We start from the raw sequence: 22104 nt of genomic DNA, 5'->3' as shown, positions 1-22104 counted from the left end.
GTGCAGGGTTCTCGCTGCCTGTACACTGCATGCAGGCTAATGGCCCCCTTGCTGAATGCTGCCTGTGCTGGGGGCCCGTGCAGTCAGTGCTGTATATCAATGACTGATTCACTGGCACTGCGCAGATGGGAGCGCTGTAAACAGCAATGATTAGCCGCCGTCCAATCAGAGGCCAACAGCGGATCATTGTAGTAGCTGTATACAGAGCTCGGCTATACAGAGCACCCAGGACTCTGTCATCTGATATAAAGCGCTGTCAGCTGCAACCCCTGATGTTGCTTGTGGCGTGCAGGCCCCTTCCTGATCGCGGCCTGTGCAGGGGGCTGTACAGTCAGCGCTTTATAACAGATGACAGATTCTCAGGCGCTCTGCAGAGCTCTGTATACAGCTATGATCAGCCGCTGGCCAATCAGAGGCCGGCAGCTGATCACTGGAGAAGCTGCATAGAGAGGGCGTCCTGCACAGCGCCTGGAAATCGGTCCTCTGCTATAAAGCGCTGACTGCACGACCCCTGCACCAGCAGTAATCAGCAAGGAGGGGGCTGCAGCCGCAAGAGGCAGAACACAGGGCACCGAGGGAACGAGGACAGGTGAGAAAGATTTGTTGTTTTTTTTCTGTATGAAGAATGGCAGACTAGAGGGCAATTCTACAGGACAGACCAATACTACAAGAAGAGGAGCCCATGGGGACATTACTACACGATGGGCACAAGGAAAAAGGACATTACTATAGTATGGGGACAAAGATGGGCACATTACTACATTATATGTGAGGTGATTGTGCTGCCACAGATTAGAGAAGCAGGATCACTGCTCTGTACTACCAATGATTGGCAATACAGAGCAGTGATATTTCATCTGTGGCAGCACAATCACCGCACATATCATTAATGTGCCCATCTCTGCTGGAGCGATAAGAGGTCAGTGCTGGGCAGACTACTGATAGCCAATGGCAGGGGGCGGGGCCGGACAGTGAGCTCTGACTGTGAGGTTCGGCAGTCAGGAATGTCATGTTTGGTTGAGCTGCATGTAAACAAAGAGCTGCAGAGAATAAACTGATAATTCAACAGGAACAAAAGTTAGAAAGCAAAAAAAAATAATGTATGGAGGAAATTAATATGACAGTACAGCACAGATTAGCTTACAAAACATTTTTGGAGTTTGTTGGACAACTCCTTTTAAAGATATGGGAAAAAAATATCTAATGCTAATATAGATACCGGTGATGGTGGCTCATCTTCCCTGAAAAAAACTGATTGGACGTATTAAAATCCAGCTGCTTGATGTTGTTTTCCTGCTATTAGTTGGAGGGCTCACATACACTTTTAATAGTCAGCCTATGCAGCCAAACGTCTAATATACAAGGCCAACTGAGAGCGTTTGTTCACCACCACTCTCTTCCACAAGAGGAGTGCTGCACCAATATGACTTCTGATGCTTGCTAGGACGCGTATTAGGGGTTAATTTCTATGCCCATATTACGAATTTAAACCCTAATAGGACCATACATCTGATGACCTGGACTGACAGTGTTTTTTGTTTTTTTTTAAGGTCATTAAGCTAACGATCGGGCAAAAGCTTGTCCACGATTATGGCCCATTGCGTCCTGGATGTCGCAGGTCCTAACTTTCAGGACGAGTCTCCTCCACAGGAGACCACAGCTGCTCTTCCCTATGATCAGTGTTCGGTCTCTCTTTTGTTCTCCCTATGGAGGACACTTGCGACTCCGCAGTAAACAGTTGACATGCTGCGGTTCGTAAAGTCGCACCGCAGGTCAATTTACGCTGCGGGCAGTGCATGCACTGTGTATGGGATTTCTAGAAATGGTAGAGGCACTCCATCTTGAAAAAGCAGCCTCACCGTGCGGAACGCGCGTCGCTGAATTCCAGGTTCCTATCTGGGGGGGGTTTCCAGATTGAGGGAATTGATTCTCTACGCTTTGTGCACTCCTTCTCCTAAGGTAACTAATTGTCCATTGACTTGGGGTTTCCTAGTTTATTTTATACCATGATACCTATGTCATTATGATAGACCCAGGTAAGGAATTCTATCATTGGCATTTACGATCAAACCACAATATTATAAGGTATGATTATAGCCTGAGAACTCCTCACTTGGGTCTATCATTGGCATTTATGATCAAACCCCAATTACATTGAGAGTTTGTGTGTGCAGAAATTGATATCTATTCCTCCTCTGGAATCAATTTTCAGAATTATGGCAGCAAATTCCAGGGTTATTTTGTAACTTCCTTTTTTGATACCCTCATAATATTTATCTACAATATTTTTTCATTTTTCGTGTTTTGGGTATTTTTGCATAATCTTACAACCCTCTCTGAGTACCTGTCTTGTCATTATCGTGTAATCTTACATCCCCCAGATAATTCATTTTGGTGATTTTTTTTTTTAAATCTGTTTTTAGTATTGTCCTCTTGTGGTTTTTCAATAAAAATAAAATTTTCTATGACTTGCACATATACTCTATGTTCTCTTTTGTTTGTTTATTGTACTGTACAACGCAGCGTTTTGGACGCAGCGAAAACACGCTGCATCTGAAATGCTACAAACATTAAAGGGAACCTGTCACGTAGAATATGCGTTCTGACCTATCAGCAGACTCATGTGTGCCCTAATTACACCTCCCTACCCATCCCTGTGCTGTAAAATTGTTTAGTATGGCAGTAATAAACGCTTTATTACCTTCATATTTCGTATGTAAATAGCAGGGAATGTGGTCACAGGGGCGACGCCTTGCCCTATGGACGTCTGCATATTTCCGTGGTATCACGCCCCTGTGGGCGTGATACCATTGAGCGACGTCCCCGTCGCTCATTCTATCCTGCGCGCATTGCAGCAGGCTTAGTTTCCGGGTGTTCAATCGCCGGCTTCAGTGCAGTGCGCGTCTGAAACTGACAAGGAGAACCCGGAAGAGAAGCCTGCCACAATGCTCGCAGGATAGAAAGCGCAACGGGGACGTCGCTCCATTTTATCACGCCCACAGGGGCGTGATAGCACAGAATTATGCAGACGTCCATAGGGCAAGGCGCCGCCCCTGTGACCACATTCCCTGCTATTTACATACGAAATATGAATGTAATAAAACGTTTATTACTTTCATATTATACAATTTTACAGCACAGGGATGGATAGGGAGGTGTAATTAGGGCACACATGCGTCTGCTGTAAGTCAGAACGCATATTCTAGGTGACAGGTTCCCTTTAATCATGGGCACGCACCCTAATACAGCTCCTGTGTTTTGCACTTCTGTTTTAACTGTGTAATTTCCAAATGTAAAAATAAACACCTGTGATTCTATTAAACCAAATAATGATGTCTATTGGATTAAAGGGGTTGCCCAGGATTAACATATAGTAGGTAGGATAGGTCTTCCGTTTTGGGTTGGTGGCTGTCGGATATTCCCTCACTAATTGACTTAGCTGTAAGCACCATAGTGGCACACCTCAGCCCCAGTGTAGTGCATTGTTGAGTATTGCTGTATATCTTCCCTAGGAAGTGTAGAATCCCTATAAGCACCGCTCCAGCGTGTTTGTTTTTTATTATTATTTCCTTGCTGGAGTGGTGCTTTAAATCGAAGTCTTCTGCCCCCTGTCATATACTACTTTTCCAGTGCCACACTGGTTAGTCTCCAGTGACTTGTGACCTGTCATCAGCTTCAGTGTTTCATGGAGTGAGCCGCAGGTCACAACTCGATACATGTCTATGAGAGCCTCCTTCTGGCTCTTATAGACTTTTATTGATAGCTTGTGACATAACCTCTGACTTCCTGTCAATCAGAAATTGCAGTCTAAAGATGGTAGCATGGGACCAGAGTGATGTCGGTAAAAACGCCAGAGAGAGAGAGTATAATACTGGGTGCAGGGGGCTTGGATTTAAAGCGTCACTCCTGCTGGAGTGGTGGTTTATGTATAAGGGCACTGATTTAATTTCTATTACGTGAGAGTGCCATTGCCTCGCTGGTGTCCGGGGAATCCAGTAATATAGGAACATTGTAATAACCTGGCATGTCTGGTCTCTTTACCTGTGCATTGTTTCTTTCCTCCTGAATGCGTCTTGTACTTGTTGAGGAATTTGGGAGGGGGGTTAGGTGTGTCATGTTATATTTAGAGTATCAGTGTGCTCGATGTTCTGTCCTTTGTTACCATACAGTGCTCAATGAGTAAGAATTGCTCCACCTTCTCTGGAGTGTTGTGTTTGGCATGTGTGGAATGTATCGCTCATTATCCCCCACGTGAAGCCCGACAACATGTAGTGTCAGCGGAACCATAGGTCTCCGATGCCATGTAACGTATATTTCCCTCTTCTACTTTTCAGAGCGTCTTTACTTTGCCATTCTCTGCGACACACCAAAGACCAGTCCAAATGCACATTATTTCTCCATTGATGGTGAGCTTCGGTATGAAAAGTAAGTAAACGGAATAATACTGAGTGATTGGGATACTTAACCATCCTCATAAGCATCAGGCGTTAGAGGACAGTTCACCACTTATATACCTATCTGGCATGCGTACATCATGCAAAAGGAGCTGAAAATCTGAAATAAAATGAGGGCCATTTATATTTCTCATCCTCGATGTAGGTGTTTTAGCTTATTAATTTACTCTTCAATTTACTTTTTTCTCCTCTATGACATTATCCAGTTGTAAGCCGATGGCTTCACACAGGTGAAAAAAAACAAACAAAACAGAAAATTCCCCCCAGAGAAACTTACAACTGTTTTTGTCTGTGTAATCTGATAAAACTGATGTGTCTAATTGAAAAACACTGAAATCTCACTGCCGGCAATTACTGACTTTCCAAGTACAGGGAGAGGAGAGCCGAGCTGAGCTGTGCGTCATTACATACACTGCTCATCATCTATCCCAGGTACCGCAGCATTATTCTCCCATGCCTGGGATAGCTGGAGTGGTGTGTGTAATGACTCACAGTGCAGCTGTCATCCTCTTCCACGTGTAATCGCAGTAAGATCTCAGTGTGACCTGATTAGACACATCAGTCTTGCCACACAGAAAAGCCAGTTGTGACATTCTCTGGGGACATTTTTCTCCACTGTATGGCATCTACTGTTTATGATTGGTCAAAGTCATGTAAGTGCCCCCAGTGAAGGATCTCTGTTAACCCCCCATTTTTATAGTGGAAATTGGCATATAAACTGTAGAAGTTAATATCTCCATTAGAGACATGGGAATTAAAAATAAAATTAAAAATTGTTTTATTTAGACCTTTAGCTAGTTAAAGATATAAAAGTCCTCTTCTAAGAATGCATGGTGCCCCCCATTCTCATTAATATCCCCCCATCAGTACAGTATATGGCACACAGAGGTTTTTTGACCTCCAGTCCGCATACTGAAGCCCACAATGAGAAATGGGGTGTTAGGCTATGTGCGCACGTTGCGTAATTACATGCAGTTACGCTGCGCTTTGTAGCGCAGCATAACTGCATGCGTCCTGCGTCCCCTGCACAGTCTATGGAGATTGCGCAGGGGCCGTGCGCACGTGGCGTCTTAGAGCGCAGCGCTTTGGCTGCTGCCCGAAGCGCGTGTTCTAAGAAGTGACATGTCACTTCTTCCGTGCGCTTTGCCGGCAGCCCCTGCTCTGTCTATGGCAGGAGCTGCAGGCAGAGCGCACGTTGTGTGCCGGAACCATGCGCTTCAGAACGGAGCTTTTCAGCTGCGCTCTGACGCGCACCTTTTAGGTGCAGTGCAGAGCGCACACGTGCGCACATAGCCTTAAGTGTATTTTTCTGCTGACTGTAGATGGCAGACATGTTCGCAGCGCCGTATAAAAATAATCAACATTCACATCAGCCCCTGTATATTCTGCATTTCCAAATTTTATTTCCCTACCAGTATGTGTTTTTGAGTTTGCGAGTTACCTTTAGAAAAGCCATGCACCGATACTGAAGAATACCAATTTTTGAAGGCCTCACTAGTTTTCTGTCATTCATGTGAAGTGATGACGTTACAAACGCCAGTGACCTGGCCACTGATTGGCAGCAGGGTCAGGTGACTGGTGCTTGGGACCTCATCTCTTCCAGTCTGGTGGAGACCATGGCAGCGTCAGCCCTGGATCGGGTTGTGGATTTGTGTGGTATGCCTGCACACCTGATTTGGGTGTACTAGATAAATAATATCAGAGCTATCTAGGTTTTCCTGCAGCCAGGTCATCTCCTCCTTTACACTGCTTAAGTGGTTTGAGTAGTAGTCCTGTGACCACTCATACGTGATCTTCTTACTTAGTCCCATGCCAACTGGGTGCTCTTCCTAACTCTCAATGTTCATTGAGAAGTTACAGCCCCTGCTTCATTGAGAGAAACGGGAAGAGAAGCTACTTAGCACGTGACCGTAACTTTGAGAATTGCTTATGATTAGTCTTGTGATGACAGCTCAAACCAGCAATCCGAACCTAATCCTGACAGTGAGTATATTACACACTGTTAGGATGTGGCACGCAACCATGCTCAATTTTATAATTCATAGTCCAAACCCAAGCACAGACCTTAGATTGTCAGCACATAACCGTGTGTCACGTTCCCCACCCCCTCAAATAACTCTCCCCTTTCCTTGGCTTCATTGGAGTGCCTGTTTAATCACGGTCATCCTCCTCCTGCGGTGTGAGCATGACTTAATCACTCCGTTGCCTAGATCTCAAAAGTGGTCAGAACCTTTCATTTGCATTGGTAGAGTCTGCCCCAAATTAATAAAAAATGATGCTCGACGTTTAAAGAATTTTCTGCAACTTAAAAGCCTGATCCGCCAGTTTCTTCCTATTAGGCCCTCCGCTTTTCAGCCACCGTGACTTTTACTGTTCTATGAACTTGGCTGCTTGTTCTGAGCACAGGACGTTAGTCTGTCGTCTGACCTTGTTTCACAGACATCTGAATTCAGCTTTACTCCAAAAAAAGAAAAAGAATGATTAATCAGAGCCAAAATCTTCGGAATGTGAAATATTTTTGGAGTAGGGGTTGGTTATGTGTACAGTGCCTATTGCTGGCTGGGAGGCAGGGTGCTGCACCCTTCAGTAATGAGGAGATACGTTACTTACCAATGATTGGGTTTGTCTTTTAGCTTCTATGCTGACTTTGGACCTCTTAACCTGGCGATGCTGTACAAATACTGCTGCAAGTTAAATAAGAAATTGAAGGTAAGTTATGAACGTTAGATGGTGACAGACTGTCTTTATGTATTTAGCTGGGCATGGTTGTATCTGGGCATAGCAGTGTTCTTCTTGTGAAACTTTTATGGGCCTACAGGGATTGGTAAGTGGCACTTAATGTTAAAGGGAACCAAACATCATTATTTTCGTATATAAGCTAAAGCCAGTGCTGTACTGGAACTATCAGGCTGATTATCTACATACCATTAGTGGTCAGCTCGGATGTTTAGCCATTTAAATCCAAGAAAGTGACGTTTAAAAATTCGGCAGCTTTTTGATTGACAGTTACACAGAGTAGATAATATCCAGGCGCGTTCGCCCTCTCATCCTATACTCTCGTGACCACGGGAGCGCATGCGGTCACAACAGCAGAGTAGAACAGCTGATCGGAGGAAACCGTGCAGCCCCAAGACACCGTGCCGTACCGTACCGCTAGGTAATAATGGGTTAATATCAGCTTTGTTTTTACCAGCTGATATAAAGCCCAAGATTCTTAATGTCAGGCCAAGTTTGACCCGGCCAGTAAGAATCTCCAATAAAGAGTTAAAAAAAGACACCACACAAAGAGAGAATACTTTATTAGGGCTGCTTCTCACTTGCGAGTTTCTCGCAGTAGAGCAATGCGAGAAAATCTCGCATTGGCATCGGACACATGTTAGTGAATGATTCAGCTCGCATTTGCGTTTTTTTTTTTTTTTCTTCCTCAGTCCAGATCGGACTGAGAAAAAAATCGCAGCATACTGCTATTTTGCAAGTTTCTACTGCGAGTCTCTTTAATGCAAGTCTATGGGAGCGTGTAAAAAATCGGATGTCACGGGACGGCACTCACACCATCCTAGTGACATCCGATTTTCTAAATACATTTCTCGCATGTTTCCTAAAACACTGGAAACGACTGATGTCTCAAAATGTCTGTCAATCACTATTCTCTGTCAGTCGGTCTCTCCCTCTCTGTCTCTCTTCTCTCTCTGTCGGTCGGTCTGTCGGTCGGTCACTATCTCTGTCCCACTCTCTTTGTCCATGTCGGTCTATCCCTCTCTCATACTCACCGATCCCCGATCACCAGCACGGCGCTGCACGGCGTTCACACTGCTCCGGCGGCTTCTCCTCTTTTGAAAAATCCGGCCGCTCATTATTCAATCTCGTATTCCCTGCTTTACCCGCCCACCGGCACCTATGATTGGTTGCAGTCAGACACGCCCCCACGCTCAGTGACAGCTGTATCACTGCAACCAATCACAGCAGCTGGTGGGCGTGTCTATGCTGTGCAGTAAAATAAATAATTAAAAAAAACGGCGTGCGGTCCCCCCAATTTTAATACCAGCCAGATAAAGCCATACGGCTGAAGGCTGGTATTCTCAGGATTGGGAGCTCCACGTTATGGGGAGCCCCCCAGCCCAACAATATCAGCCAGCAGCCGTCCAGAATTGCCGCATACATTATATGCGACTGTTCTGGGACTGTACCCGGCTCTTCCTGATTTACCCTGGTGCGTTGGCAATCGGGGTAATAAGTAGTTAATGGCAGCCCATAGCTGCCACTAAATCCTAGATTAATCATTGCAGGCGTCTGAGACACCCCCAATGATTAACCTGTAAATTAAAGTTAATAAACACACACAGTGAAAAAATCCTTCATTTGAAATAATAAACAATAACAAAGACCCTCGTTCACCACTTTATTAAGTACCCAAAAAACCCATCCATGTCCGATGTAATCCATGGAGGTCCCGCGTCACTTCCAGCTCTGCTACATGAAGGTGACAGGAGCTGCGGAAGACACCGCCGCTCCTGTCACTTCCACGCAGCAACTGAGGTGAGAAGCGCGATCAGCGATGATGTCACTCAGGTAACTCGTGGCCACTGCTGCATCCTCCAACAGTGACAGCAAGTCACTTGAGTAGCAGCGATGAAGTCACAGGTGAGTTGCGGTCACGGGGGGGTGGATCCAGCTGGCCGCGGGTAACCTGAGTGACAGCAGCACTAATGACGCTGCTCAATTCAGTCACTCAAGGGACTAGCTGTCACCGGTGAGTCCTTCACGGGTGACCGCTGATCAGGACGTGACACAGACGGAGCCGTGGCATGACAATGAAGTCGGGTGAAGTTCACCCGAGTTCATTCTGATCGTGCGGCTCTGTCTGTTTCTGCTGTCAGCGGCCATGTAGCAGAGCTGAATAGCAGATGACAGCTGCTGACAAAAAAAAGGATCACACACGCATTGCACACGGACCTAACGTGAACTAAAATCAGCCGAGTTTTTTTTCAGCCAACTCGGACCGATTTTACTCGCATAGATGTGTTTCCAGCCTTAGAAATAAATACACAGACACACTTAGGTACTCCATGTTTATTACTCCCTCTCACCCCTCCACGATTCTGGTCTTCTGTCTTCTTCAACCTGGCGCTGGCACGATGTCTTGGGGCTGCATGTTTTCCTCCAATCGGCTGATCAGCTGTTCTCTTCTATTGTGACCTTGCGTGCGCCCGCGGTCACGAGAGCAGAAGATGCGAGGTCGCATGCACCGCCCTCTCAGTCGGAAGAACAGAACAGCAGGGGGTAAGGCGGGCTTCAGAAAGGTGGCACCGGAGCTAAACGCTATGCGCAGGTGTCAACTCCGACGCCATGTTACTGAAGAGAAAAATTAGCATAGAGCCAGAGAGAGGGAGAAACAGGTGAGGAGGGGGGGAATCGTGCATATCCCGCCCGGATATTATTTGCTCCATGTAACTGTCAATCAAAAAGCTACCGAAGTTTTGAACTTCACTTTCTTGGATGTAAATGGCTAAACATCCGAGCTGACCACTGCAGGTATGTATATAATCTGCCTGATAGTGCCAGTATAGCACTGGCTTTACCTTTATGAAAATCCTGCTGGTGGGTTCCCTTTAAGGGTTACATACATCGGCACCAAGTCTAAAGGTGAGAAACCTTTTCTTTCTACTCTTCTGCAGCTGCTTGTGTGGTAGAGCGAGGAGTAGTGTCATCATTGATTAGAGGCCTGCCAGCATTCCTGACTATAAAGAGGACCTTTAAGCAAAACTGTTCATGTTGAATTATACACAATTAGGATATTTGCCCAGGATCCGCACACGCTGTGTCCTGAATGCAGCGTTTTATATCCTGTGGAGACGTTAGTGTCCTCCACAGGAGAATGTTGCGGTTGCGCATGATCAGGGATCTGGGCGCTGCAGACTTTTGGTGTGAACTTCCCGCATCTCGGCAAGCATAAATTGACATGCCGCTGTTTGGGAAGCCACAACACATTTGAGTTTACGCAGTGGAAAAAAGCACAGGGGGCATTGGATTTCTATAAATCCCATCCACTGTGCTTCTACTGTACAATGCAGTGTTTTGGACACCGCAAAAACATGCTGCGTCCAAAATGCTGCTTTTCCTGATCGTGGGCACGTATCCTTAAGGCCTCTTTACCCGCTGCAATATCGGTCCCGATACCGCTAGCGTGGGTACCCGCCCCCATCGGTTGTGCGACACGGGCAAATCGCTGCCCGTGGCGCACATCGCGCGGACCCGTCACACTCCTTACCTGCCCTGCGACGTCGCTGTGACCGGCGAACTGCCTCCTTTCTAAGGGGGCAGTTCGTTCAGCGTCACCGCGACGTCACAGCTGCGTTACTGAACCGCCGCCCAATAGAAGCGAAGGGGCGGAAATGAGCGGGACGAACATCCCGCCCACCTACTTCCTTCCGCATTGCGGGCGGGATGCAGGAAAGGTGAGGTTCCTTGTTCCTGCGGTGTCACACGGAGCTGTGTGTGCTGCTGCAGGAACGACGAACTACATCGTTACTGCAGCAGCAACGATATTCGAGAATGGACCCCCATGTCACCGATGAGCGATTTTTATTTTTTTTTTATTTTTTTTTTGTTTGCATGTTTTTGCGACAATGCAAAATCGCTCATAGGTGTCACACGCTACGGCATCGCTATAGCGACCGGATGTGCGTCACAAATTCCGTGACCCCCAACGAGATCGCTTGACCGATGTCGCAGCGTGTAAAGCGGTCTTTAAAGTAATACTGGCTGCAGAGCAGAATTTTAATTTTAGGTTTTGTTTTTTTTTTTTTTTGTTTTTTTCCTAATTTTGCCTCTTTGTTAACAGATATTGACAGTTAAAGTATTTGGCACCCAGTGAGAGAGTTTTCATAAAGTCGAAGTGAGCATTATCAGTTAGCTTTCACTGGGGGCGTGTACTTCTTCTCCCTGTTTAGATGTTGCCCAATCATAATCTGGCATCCACATACAGGGAAAAAAGAACACGCCCACAGGAGTAACCTGTTTGACATGTAATGACGCACCAGTGAAAACTCTGGCACCTAACTACCTGTATTTCTTCAGCGCTCTATTGGGAGACCCAGACGATTGGGGTATAGCTACTGCCCTCCGGAGGCCACACAAAGCACTACACTAAAAAGTGCAAGGCCCCTCCCCCTCTGGCTATACCCCCCCGTGGTATCACGGGTTCTCCAGTTTTAGCTTTGTGTGCGAAGGAGGTCAGACATCCACGCATAGCTCCACAGATTTTAGTCAGCAGTAGCTGCTGACTATTTCGGATGGAAGAAAAGAGGACACATATAGTGTCCCCAGCATGCTCCCTTCTCACCCGTGGATGGTGTTGTAAGGTTGAGGTACCTATTGCTGGTACAGGGCTGGAGCCTGACATGCTGTTTTCCTTCCACATCCCCCTGAGGGGCTCTGAGGAAGTGGGATCCTGCCGGCCTCAAAGCTCTGACGCCGGGCTCCATCCACAGACCCATTTGAACCTGCTGGATACGGAGCTGGAGTACCGTTCAGGGACATGGCCCTGCACCATTACAGGTACTCTGTGTCCCCGTACACACAGGCACAGCACACTCCAGACTTGCTGGGTGTGCTAGTGCGCCGGGGACAGTAAAGGGTTACAGTCACTGCAGCCTTGCTGAGTGACTTTGTGTTTTGGGAACTACCGCGCCGGACGCTCCGGGAGCGGCGGCGCGGCTGGGACTTGTAGTTCGCCGGGGACTGGGCGCCGACCGCGCTTTTACGGCGGCGGCGCTTATAACTCCAGTCCCCGGCTTCTGCGGCCTAGTGCCGCTTCGTTCCCGCCCCCTCCCTGTCACTCAGGGAAGGGGACAGGCGCTGAACAATCAGCAGCGCCGAGGGCTGGAGCCTTTTTACATGCTCCAGCCCTCTCACTGCACTCTGTCGGACGCCGGATTCCCGCTCTGCCTTGGGGGCACGCCCACGGCCCGCCCCTCCTCACACGAGCTGGGGAAGAAGCCGGCAGCCATTACAGAGCTCGGGGCACCAAGGCAGGACAGTGGCGTTCATACACCCGCTTATAGGCGGGCGGTAAGGGCACATAGTGCTGACCACAATATATATGCAGTGTATACATGTGTTGTTTTTAACTGCATAGGTCGCTATATGCCCGCTGGGGGAGCGACACATCAGCAGCAGGAAAGCAGGTGTGCTAAGGCACAGGCTTTCTAGGCTGCTTGTTTTGCACGACTGAGGTGTTCATTTGTGTTTATGCTGATATGCTATACATTGCACTGTACAGTCGCTAGTCTTAGCTATATTCTCCTGGAATGGCTAGACTACAGCAGCAGAAAACCAAGGGTGCTGGGGCACAGGTTTTTTTCTATGCTGCTTGGATTGCTTGTGCTGCAGTGTGCATTTGTACTTGTGCTTGTATGCTATACATTGCACTGTATGGTCACTCTTCTGGGCTGTATTCCCCTAGATGACCAGTCTACAGCAGCAGAAGAGCAGAGGTGCCAGGGCACAGGCTTCTATGCTGCTTGGATTGCATGTGCTGCAGTGTTCATTTGTACTTGTGCTTGTATGCTATACATTGCACTGTAGGGTCACTCTTCTGGGCTATATTCCCCTAGATGACTAGTATACAGCAGCAGAAGAGCAGGGGTGCCAGGGCACAGGCTTCTATGCTGCTTGTATTGCTTGTGCTGCAGTGGTCATTTGTACTTTATGCCTGTATGCTATACATTGCAATGTACGGTCACCAATCTTGGCTATATACTTCTAGATAGCTAGTCGGCAGCGGCAAAAAAGCAACACAGTTTTCAGTGCTGTTTTTACTACATGGGATGCTGTTCATGACACCGTCCCATTGTGTGCATGCTCCCCTGTAGCACGTCGTCTGCCGGGGTCTCTAGCACTTCGTCTGCCGGGGCTCTACTAGTTGTGGCCAAAGAAACCTCCTGTCAACCCTGTCCATGGACAGGGACGGAGTAGTCATAATATAGAGACTTGCACCCATGGGCAATCTACGTGACCAAAAGGCAGCTCTTCAGGGCTTTGATACTGACATCGCTCTCAATCCGGATACACCGGGTGGTAACGCCATACGGAATGATCCTATACCGTCCATCAATGGAAGGTTGGATCTTTCTCCCTCAGCTCCCCCAGTGGAGATAGGAGACGAACAGGAGAAGTCCCTTTTCAGTATCTCACACAGATATTGAGTATTTTTCTGGCCACGCTGACTTCAGAGAAGCAGTCCAGGAACACCACGCTTACCAGATAAGCGTCTTCTCCAAACGTTTTTAGGATACACGTTATCCCTTTTTTCCCCTGACGTGGTCAGCGCTGGACCCAGGGTCCAAAGGGGGATTCTCCAATCTCCAGGCTTGCATATAGAGCCATAGTTGCACTGGAGATGGGGCTTCACTTAAAGATGCCATTCACAGACAGATGGACTCTGGTTGAAATCTGTCTAGGAGGCTATCGGCGTGTCGGTTGATCCGGCATTCACAGCCGTATAGGCAACCTAACCTTTTCAGCGGTTCTTGCGCAGCTGGCCTTGAGCACATGTACATCTGTACCGCAGAGGCGTCCGTAACTCCGCAATGTCTGCACTGCGACTTACCCTATTAATGCTGTCCTAAAAGTACAGTCGAGGTTTCGGTCCTTCCCAAGCTCGGGCAGGTCCCAATTGTCCTCGTGCAAAAGGGCTACAAAACCTCAGACGGGCTCAGATTCCGGCCGGGCTCAATCACGCCCAAAGAAGGCAGCCGGAGGAACCGCTACCAAGGCGGTCTCCTCATGACTCTCAGCTCTCTCTCTCTCTCCGCATCCGCGGTTGATGGCAGACTCCCCCGCCTTTGGCGACATTTAGCTGCCACAGGTCACAGACCGGTGGGTGACGGACATTGTGCTCACGTGCACAGGACAGTGTTCTGTTCTCGTCCTCCGACTCCATTCTTCAGAACGGCCCCACCTCTCCACCGAGCAGATGCCCTGCTGCAGGCGGTGGACGCTCTAAGAGCAGAAGGAGTGGTGATCCCTGTCCCCCCTCAGGAACGAGGGCGAGGGTTTGTACTCCAATCTCTTTGTGGCTCCAAAAATGGACGGTTCCTTCCGTCCTGTTCTGGTTCTGAAACTGCTCAACGAGCATGCGAACGCCAGGCGGTTCCGGAGGGGATCCCTCCGATCCGTCATTGCCTCAATGTCTCGAGGAGACTTCCTTGCCTCAACAGACATCAAAGATGCCTATCTCCACGTGCCAATTGCTACGGAGCACCAACGTTTTCTACGTTTTGTGATAGGAGACGAACATCTTCTGTTCGTAGCTCTGCCATTCAGTCTGGCGACAGCCCCACGGGTGGGCACCAAGGTCATGGCAGCAGTGGTAGCAGTCTTGCACTCTCACGGAGTGATTCCGTACTTGGACGATCTACTCGTCAAAGCAACCTCCCTCGAGGCATGCCAACGCAGCCTGAATGTTACGCTGGAGACTCTCCAGACTTTCGGGTGGATCATCAATTTGGCAAGGTCAAATCTGTCTCCGACTCAATCACTAACGTATCTCGGCATGGAGTTTCATACTCTATCAGCCATAGTGAAGCTTCCGCTGAACCAGCAGCGTTCACTGCGGACAGAGGTGCAGTCTCTCCTTCAAGGCCAGTCGCACCCCTTAAGGCGCCTCATGCACTTCCTAAGGAAGATGGTGGCAGCCATCGAGGCAGTTCTCTTTGCGCAGTTTCATCTGCGCCAACGGCAATCGGACATTCTCCGCAAATGGGATGGGCAGTCAACCTCCCTGGACGGGAAGTCTCCCTTTCCCTGACGGCCGAGGACTCTCTGCAATAGTGGCTTATTCCCACCTCATTGCCATAGCCCCCATCCTGGGCAGTGGTCACGACAGATACGAGTCTGTCAGGGTGGGGAGCAGTTTGTCTCCGCCACATGGCTCAGGGGACGTGGACTCAGCAGGAGTCCACCCTTCAGTTCGATGTGCTGGAAATCGGGGCAGGGTATCTTACCCTATTAGCTTTCCAAAAGTGGCTAGAAGGGAGCAGATCCGAATCCAGTCGGACATCTCCACAGCGGTGGCATACATCAACCACCAAGGAGGGACACGCAGTCAGCAGCCTTCCAGGAAGTCCGGCGAATCCTCATGTGGGTGGAGGACACAGCATCCACCATATCCGCAGTTCACATCCCGGGCGTAGAAAACTGGGAAGCAGGCTTCCTCAGTCGCCAGGGCATGGACGCGGGGGAATGGTCCCTTCACCCGGACGTGTTTCAGGAAATCTGTTGCCGCTGGGGGGGGGGCCGGACGTCGACCTAATGGCGTCTCGGCACACCAACAAGGTCCCGGCATTTATGGCACGATCGCGCGATCACAGAGCTCTGGCGGCAGACGCCTTAGTGCAAGATTGGTCGCAGTTCCGGCTCACATATGTGTTTCCACCTCTGGCACTCTTGCCCAGAGTACTGCGCAAAAATCAGATCCGATTGCAGCCGCGTCATACTCGTCGCACCAGACTGGCCGAGGAGATCGTGGTACCCGGATCTGTGGCATCTCACGGTCGGCCGACCGGGGTCACTACCAGACCGACCAGACTTACTGTCTCAAGGGCCGTTTTCTCCATCGGAATTCTGCGGCCCTGAACCTGACTGTGTGGCTTGTGTGTCCTGGATCCTAGCGTCTTCAGGATTATCCCAAGGGGTCGTTGCCACCATGAGACAGGCTAGGAAGCCCACGTCTGCTAAGATCTACCACAGAACGTGGAAAGTTTTTCTTACTCTGGTGCTCTACTCAGGGAGTGTCTCCCTGGCCATTTGCATTGCCTATCTTTCTTTCCTTCCTACAATAGGAGTTAGAAAAGGGCTTGTCGCTAGACTCCCTCAAAGGGCAAGTCTCAGCACTATCCGTGTTTTTTCAGAAGCGTCTAGCACGTCTTTCTAAGGTGCGCACGTTCCCGTAGGGGGTTTGTCATATCGTACCCCCGTACAAGCGGCCGTTGGATCCATGGGATCTGAACAGGGTTCTAGTTGCTCTCCAGAAGCCGCCTTTCGAGCCTCTGAAGGAAGTTTCCTTTTCTCGCCTGTCACAGAAGGTGGCGTTTCTCGTTGCGATCCCATCGCTTCGGCGAGTGTCTGAGCTGGCAGCTCTGTCATCCAAGGCTCCCTTCCTGGTGTTTCACCAGGACAAGGTAGTGCTGCGCATCATTCCGGAGTTTCTCCCTAAGGTAGTATCCTCGTTTCATCTTAATCAGGATATCTCCTTACCGTCCTTTTGCACTCATCCGGTTCACCGGTATGAGAACGATTTACGTTTGCTAGATCTGGTGAGAGCACTCAGAATCTACATTTCACGCACGGCGCCCGTACGCCGTTCCGATGCTCTTGTCGCTGGTACGCGCAAGAGGTTGCAGGCTTCTAAAGCCATCCTGGCTCGATGGATCAAAGAACCAATGCTGGAAGCCTACCGTTTTGCAGGGCTTCCGGTTCTTTCAGGGCTGAAAGCCCATTCAACCAGAGCCGTGAGTGCGTCCTGGGCGCTACGACACCAGGCTTCGGCTCAACAGGTGTGCCAGGCAGCTACCTGGTCGAGTCTGCACACTTTCACCAAACATTATCAGGTGCATACCTATGCTTCGGCGGATGCCAGCTTAGGTAGAAGAGTCCTGCAGGCGGCAGTGACATCCCCGTAGGGGAGGGCTGTTTTGCAGCTCTAACATGAGGTATCTCTTTACCCACCCAGGGACAGCTTTTGGACGTCCCAATCGTCTGGGTCTCCCAATAGAGCGCTGAAGAAGAAGGGAATTTTGTTACTTACCGTAAATTCCTTTTCTTCTAGCTCTTATTGGGAGACCCAGCACCCGCCCTGTTGTCCTTCGGGATTTCTTGGTTGTTTGCGGGTACACATGTTGTTCATGTTGAACGGTTTTTCAGTTCTCCGACGTTATTCGGAGTTAATTTGTTTAAACCAGTTATTGGCTTCCTCCTTCTTGCTTTGGCACTAAAACTGGAGAACCCGTGATACCACGGGGGGGTATAGCCAGAGGGGGAGGGGCCTTGCACTTTTTAGTGTAGTGCTTTGTGTGGCCTCCGGAGGGCAGTAGCTATACCCCAATCGTCTGGGTCTCCCAATAAGAGCTAGAAGAAAAGGAATTTACGGTAAGTAACAAAATTCCCTTCTTATTTTAGTCCAAGTGGTCATAACCCCTTCCCAATATATGATGTACGGTCATGTCATATGTCGGCTCCCTAACTTTGATGCATGCTCGCGCCCTGAGCCCGCATCTTTCCCTGCAGATGATAACTGTATTATTCAGTCATCCTCTTCCTCTGGCAGCAGAGCACTGCCTGCAGCTGTTAACCTATTAAATGATCTCGGAATATCTTACAATCTCCAGCAGAGGGGCGCATTATTCTATTTGCACATCGGTGGGCCTGCATTGTGATCGCGGGAAGCCGATAGGATGCCATAACAGCTGGGGTCTGCTGAAGACCCCTATATCTGTCAATATCCTATACATAGCAGTTCTGTAGCATTGCTGTGTATAGTACAAGGGTTCAGATGATTCCGGGACTAACAAATACAATAGAAAGGAGAGGAAAAAACGTAAAAAAAAAATAAATAAAATTCAAATCACCTTCCCCTTTGACTTATTAAAAATAAAGTATTTACAAAAAAAATACACATTTGGTATCCCTGGATTTGTTAAAGTCCAATCTATCAAAATATAAAATAAATGAAACTGATCGATAATGGCATAATGAGGGGAAAAAAACAAATCCAATTGCCAGAAATACATTATTTTGTCAACTGCAACATTAGAATAAAATGCATTAACAGATGATCAAAACATCCAATGTATCCCAAAATGGTATCCCTAATGTCGGGTGAGGGGGCAAAAAAACAAGCCTTAGGCTATGTTCACACAGGGCATCTTTTGCTGCATTTTTGGTGCATTTTTGACATCACAAGGATGCCTCTAAATGCATGTTTCTTTCCTCCAGTAAAGTCTATGGGATTTCTATTTTGCTGTCCACACAGTGCATCTTTTGTTGGCTGCATCTTGGCTGCATTTGTGAACATGCAGCGTGTCACTTTTTTGCATTTTTGAACCCTTCCATTCAATAGATTTGACTTAAAAACACATTGGGCAAAATGTGCTAAAAGCGCGTCAAAAGAACATGCGTTTTTACCGTGGGTGTTTTTTTTTTTTTTTCGGGGTGGGGGGGCAACAACACTGCATCTTGTAGGTACAAAAGATGCACTGTGTGAACATAGCCTAGCATTTTCAGAATATTGGGCTGTTTAGGCTATCGAAAAATGGCAACAGAAGCAGGTTTTTTTGTTTGTTTTTTTTATTTTCTTTTACAAATTTCCAAAATTTTTATTCACCACTTTAAGGCTATGTGCACACGGTGCGTTTTTCTCGGCGTTTTTGCGCGTTTTTCGGGTGTGTTTTTGGCCTCAAAACTGCAGGACTTTGCTTCCCCAGCAAAGTCTATGAGTTTTCATTTTTGCTGTCCCCACACAGCGTTTTTTTTCAGCTGCGTTTTTGTGGTGACCACAAAAACGCAGCATGTCAATTATTCCCGCGTTTTTCACTGCGCTTTTCATCCATTGAGTTCAATGGGATGTTGAAAGACGCAATGAGAAACGCAAATAGCTGCGTTTTGGTGCGTTTCTAAGACCAAAAACGCAGCTATAAGCGCAGGAGGTGGGTAGTAAAGTGACGTGTACAGGAAGAGGATTCCTTCTGTCAGTATAGACAGAAGCATGAATCCTCCCGGTACCGTCACCGCCGCGTCCATCTCCCGTCCTGTGCATGTATGCTGCCGTGCGGCGCCATGTACAGGCAGGAGGTGGAAGCGGCTGCGAAAACAAAAGTTAACAGTAGAATAAAAAAAAATAAAGTTATACTCACCTGTCTGCAGCCTCGCGGTGCCATGCCCGCTCCCAGCTCCTGTCACGGTATAGCCGCTCCCGCTCCGGCTGTGTGCAGTCTCCCCGGGGCAGGACCTTGCTTGCAGGACCTGGAGATGGATCACCTGATGCAGTCACCTGACGCATCAGCTGATCGAGTCTCGGGCTGACGCGGGCGCCCGGCCGGTATCAGCGGATGCGTCAGGAGACTTCATCCCTGATTACCGGCAGCTGCTGCAGCGATCGGACAGGATCAGACTCCCGCCCCATCGCTCCGGGAGCTGCCGGTAATTCAGCACATAAGTGAGTATTATTTTTTTTTTTTTTTCTACTGATGCATCAGCTGATTGTATAATCGGCGTTTATACAATCAGCTGATGTGTGATGGGATTCACATCCTTTAACCTGACACATCATCTGATCGCTTTGCCTTCCAGCAAACCGATCAGATGATATTGGATCCTGATTGGACGGCGCGGGACCCTGACCCAGGATTACTGCGGAGGGGGGTTTATTTCAATAAAGATGAAGTCACTAATTGTGTTGTGTTTTATTTCTAATAAAAATATTTTTCTGTGTTGTGTTTTTTTTTTATCTTTACTAGAAATTCATGGTGGCCATGTCTAATATTGGCGTGACACCATGAATTTCGGGCTTAGGGCTAGCTGATAATATACAGCTAGCCCTAACTCCATTATTACCTGGCTAGCCACCCGGCATCAGGGCAGCCGGAAGAGTTGGATACAGCGCCAGAAGATGGCGCTTCTATGAAAGCGCCATTTTCTGGGGTGGCTGCGGGACTGCAATTCACAGCGGGGGTGCCCAGAAAGCATGGGCACCCTGCACTGTGGATTCCAATCCCCAGCTGCCTAGTTGTACCCGGCTGGACTCAAAAATGGGGCGAAGCTCACGTCATTTTTTTTTTAAATTATTTCATGAAATTCATGAAATAATTTAAAAAAAAAGGGCTTCCCTATATTTTTGGTTCCCAGCCGGGTACAAATAGGCAGCTGGGGGTTGGGGGCAGCCCGTACCTGCCTGCTGTACCCGGCTAGCATACAAAAATATGGCGAAGCCCATGTCATTTTTTTTTTTTGGGGGGGCAAAGAAATCCTGCATACAGTCCTGGAAGGAGGATGCTGAGCCTTGTAGTTCGACAGCTGCTGTCTGCTCTCCTGCATACACTATTGGATGGAGGATGCTGAGCCTTGTAGTTCGACAGCTGCTGTCTGCTGTCCTGCATACACTATTGGATCGAGGATGCTGAGCCTTGTAGTTCTGCAGCTGTCTGCTCTTCTGCATACACTAGTGGAGAATGAAGAACACATTGAAGAAGGAAATGACATCAGACCTTTTTTTTTTTTGTTCACTGATAAAAAACGCATAAGGACGCAGTGAGCAAAAACGCAGCAAAACGCAGCAAAAAAACGCACCAAATCGCGGCAAAACGCGTGCGTTTTTTGCCGCGTTTTTTCGACGCAGGTGCGTTTTTGTGCGTTTTTAGCGGCCAAAAACGCAGCGTCAAAAAAACGCAGCGTGTGCACATAGCTTAAAAAAAAAAAACAAAAAAAACCCTGTATTTTTGTTATCTCTGTAATCTTACTAACCTGAAGAATCATATTGTTTAGTCAATCTTTCCGTATAGTGAGAATGGTAAATAAAAAAACAAAAAGAAACTTTGTGATGAAGCTTTTTTTTTTTTTTTTTTTTTTGCAAATTCGAAGCACTTTGGGGTCTTTTGCCCACTTGCTATTACATCACATGTTAAAATGCTTTCATTCAGAAGTACAATTTGTGGGATCTGGTTTGGGGTTTAGTTTGGTTTTGATTTGGGGTTTTGGTTTTTGTTTGCTTTCGGTTTTTGTTTGGTTTTTGTTTGGGGTGGGTGTGTTTTTTTTTTTTTTTTTTTTTTTTTGTTTGTTTGTTTTTTATTTTAAACCTGTCCCATTGTTTGTTTTAGTCCTTTTCTTTGACAAAAAAGAAAATCGTCCATTACACCGACTGTGACCCGAAAAAACTAGCCAACGCTGCCTTTTTAATAGGAAGTTACGCTGTAAGTACAAACATTATTATACATGCCTGTTATTCCCTACATACTGTGATGACTGTCCATTGTAAGGACATGATAATATTAGGATTTACCCAGCGCCTTAGTCATATCCAGTCTAATGAGAAACGTGGACGATCATAACCCGGTCACCGGAATAGCTGGTGGCATAAGAAGTGGCTTCGTAGGACACTGTATATTGCCCCCGCCTAATCAGAATTACATTTTAGGTCACTTAACAAAATATTAATAGTTCCGTATTGTATTTCTCAGATCATATACTTGAAGAAACTCCCAGATGAAGTGTACAGGATTTTGCAGATGGGAAATGTGACTTATCTTCCATTTAGGTATCTATAATGTGTTCCTTAAAGCTGGTTGTCCTGCCCTTCTTAACAGCTAATGTGGCCATAATTAAGATAAAATGGATATACATACCTCCCGCACCGGCGCTGCTCCTCTGATGCCGGCGCTGCTTCTCCCGGCGGTCCGGTGAGATAACAGTGTACGTTGATTGGCTGCAGACGTAAGCTATTCTGTCAAAGCAGGCGTCCACTGTGAAGGCATACTGAAGGGCTGCAGCCGATCCACTGACTGGCATGAGACACAACACCGACATCAGTAAAGATCTTGAAGAGGAGTATATGGTTTTTATTTATTAATTATTTTTCTTTATCGTTCCTTTGGGAGAC

The 22104-nt window shown here is 47.7% G+C and overlaps 1 protein-coding gene across 7 annotated transcripts in view; it reads left to right on the top strand.

The window, feature by feature from the left end:
• Window positions 1-22104, top strand: part of CDC14B (cell division cycle 14B) — a 133535-nt gene that overhangs the window by 58246 nt on the left and 53185 nt on the right. For all 7 annotated transcript variants that reach the window (XM_075318727.1, XM_075318713.1, XM_075318735.1 and 4 more), the window contains exons 2-5: window positions 4335-4425; window positions 7088-7163; window positions 21326-21418; window positions 21686-21762. In XM_075318727.1, the coding sequence (XP_075174842.1) occupies window positions 4335-4425; window positions 7088-7163; window positions 21326-21418; window positions 21686-21762 (337 nt within the window). The remainder of the gene's footprint in view (window positions 1-4334; window positions 4426-7087; window positions 7164-21325; window positions 21419-21685; window positions 21763-22104) is intronic.

The sequence above is a fragment of the Anomaloglossus baeobatrachus genome, chromosome 1 (assembly GCF_048569485.1).
Source record: "Anomaloglossus baeobatrachus isolate aAnoBae1 chromosome 1, aAnoBae1.hap1, whole genome shotgun sequence".
NCBI lineage: Eukaryota > Metazoa > Chordata > Amphibia > Anura > Aromobatidae > Anomaloglossus > Anomaloglossus baeobatrachus.
Note: the sequence above shows the minus strand (reverse complement) of the source record. Positions and strands in the feature narration are given on the sequence as shown.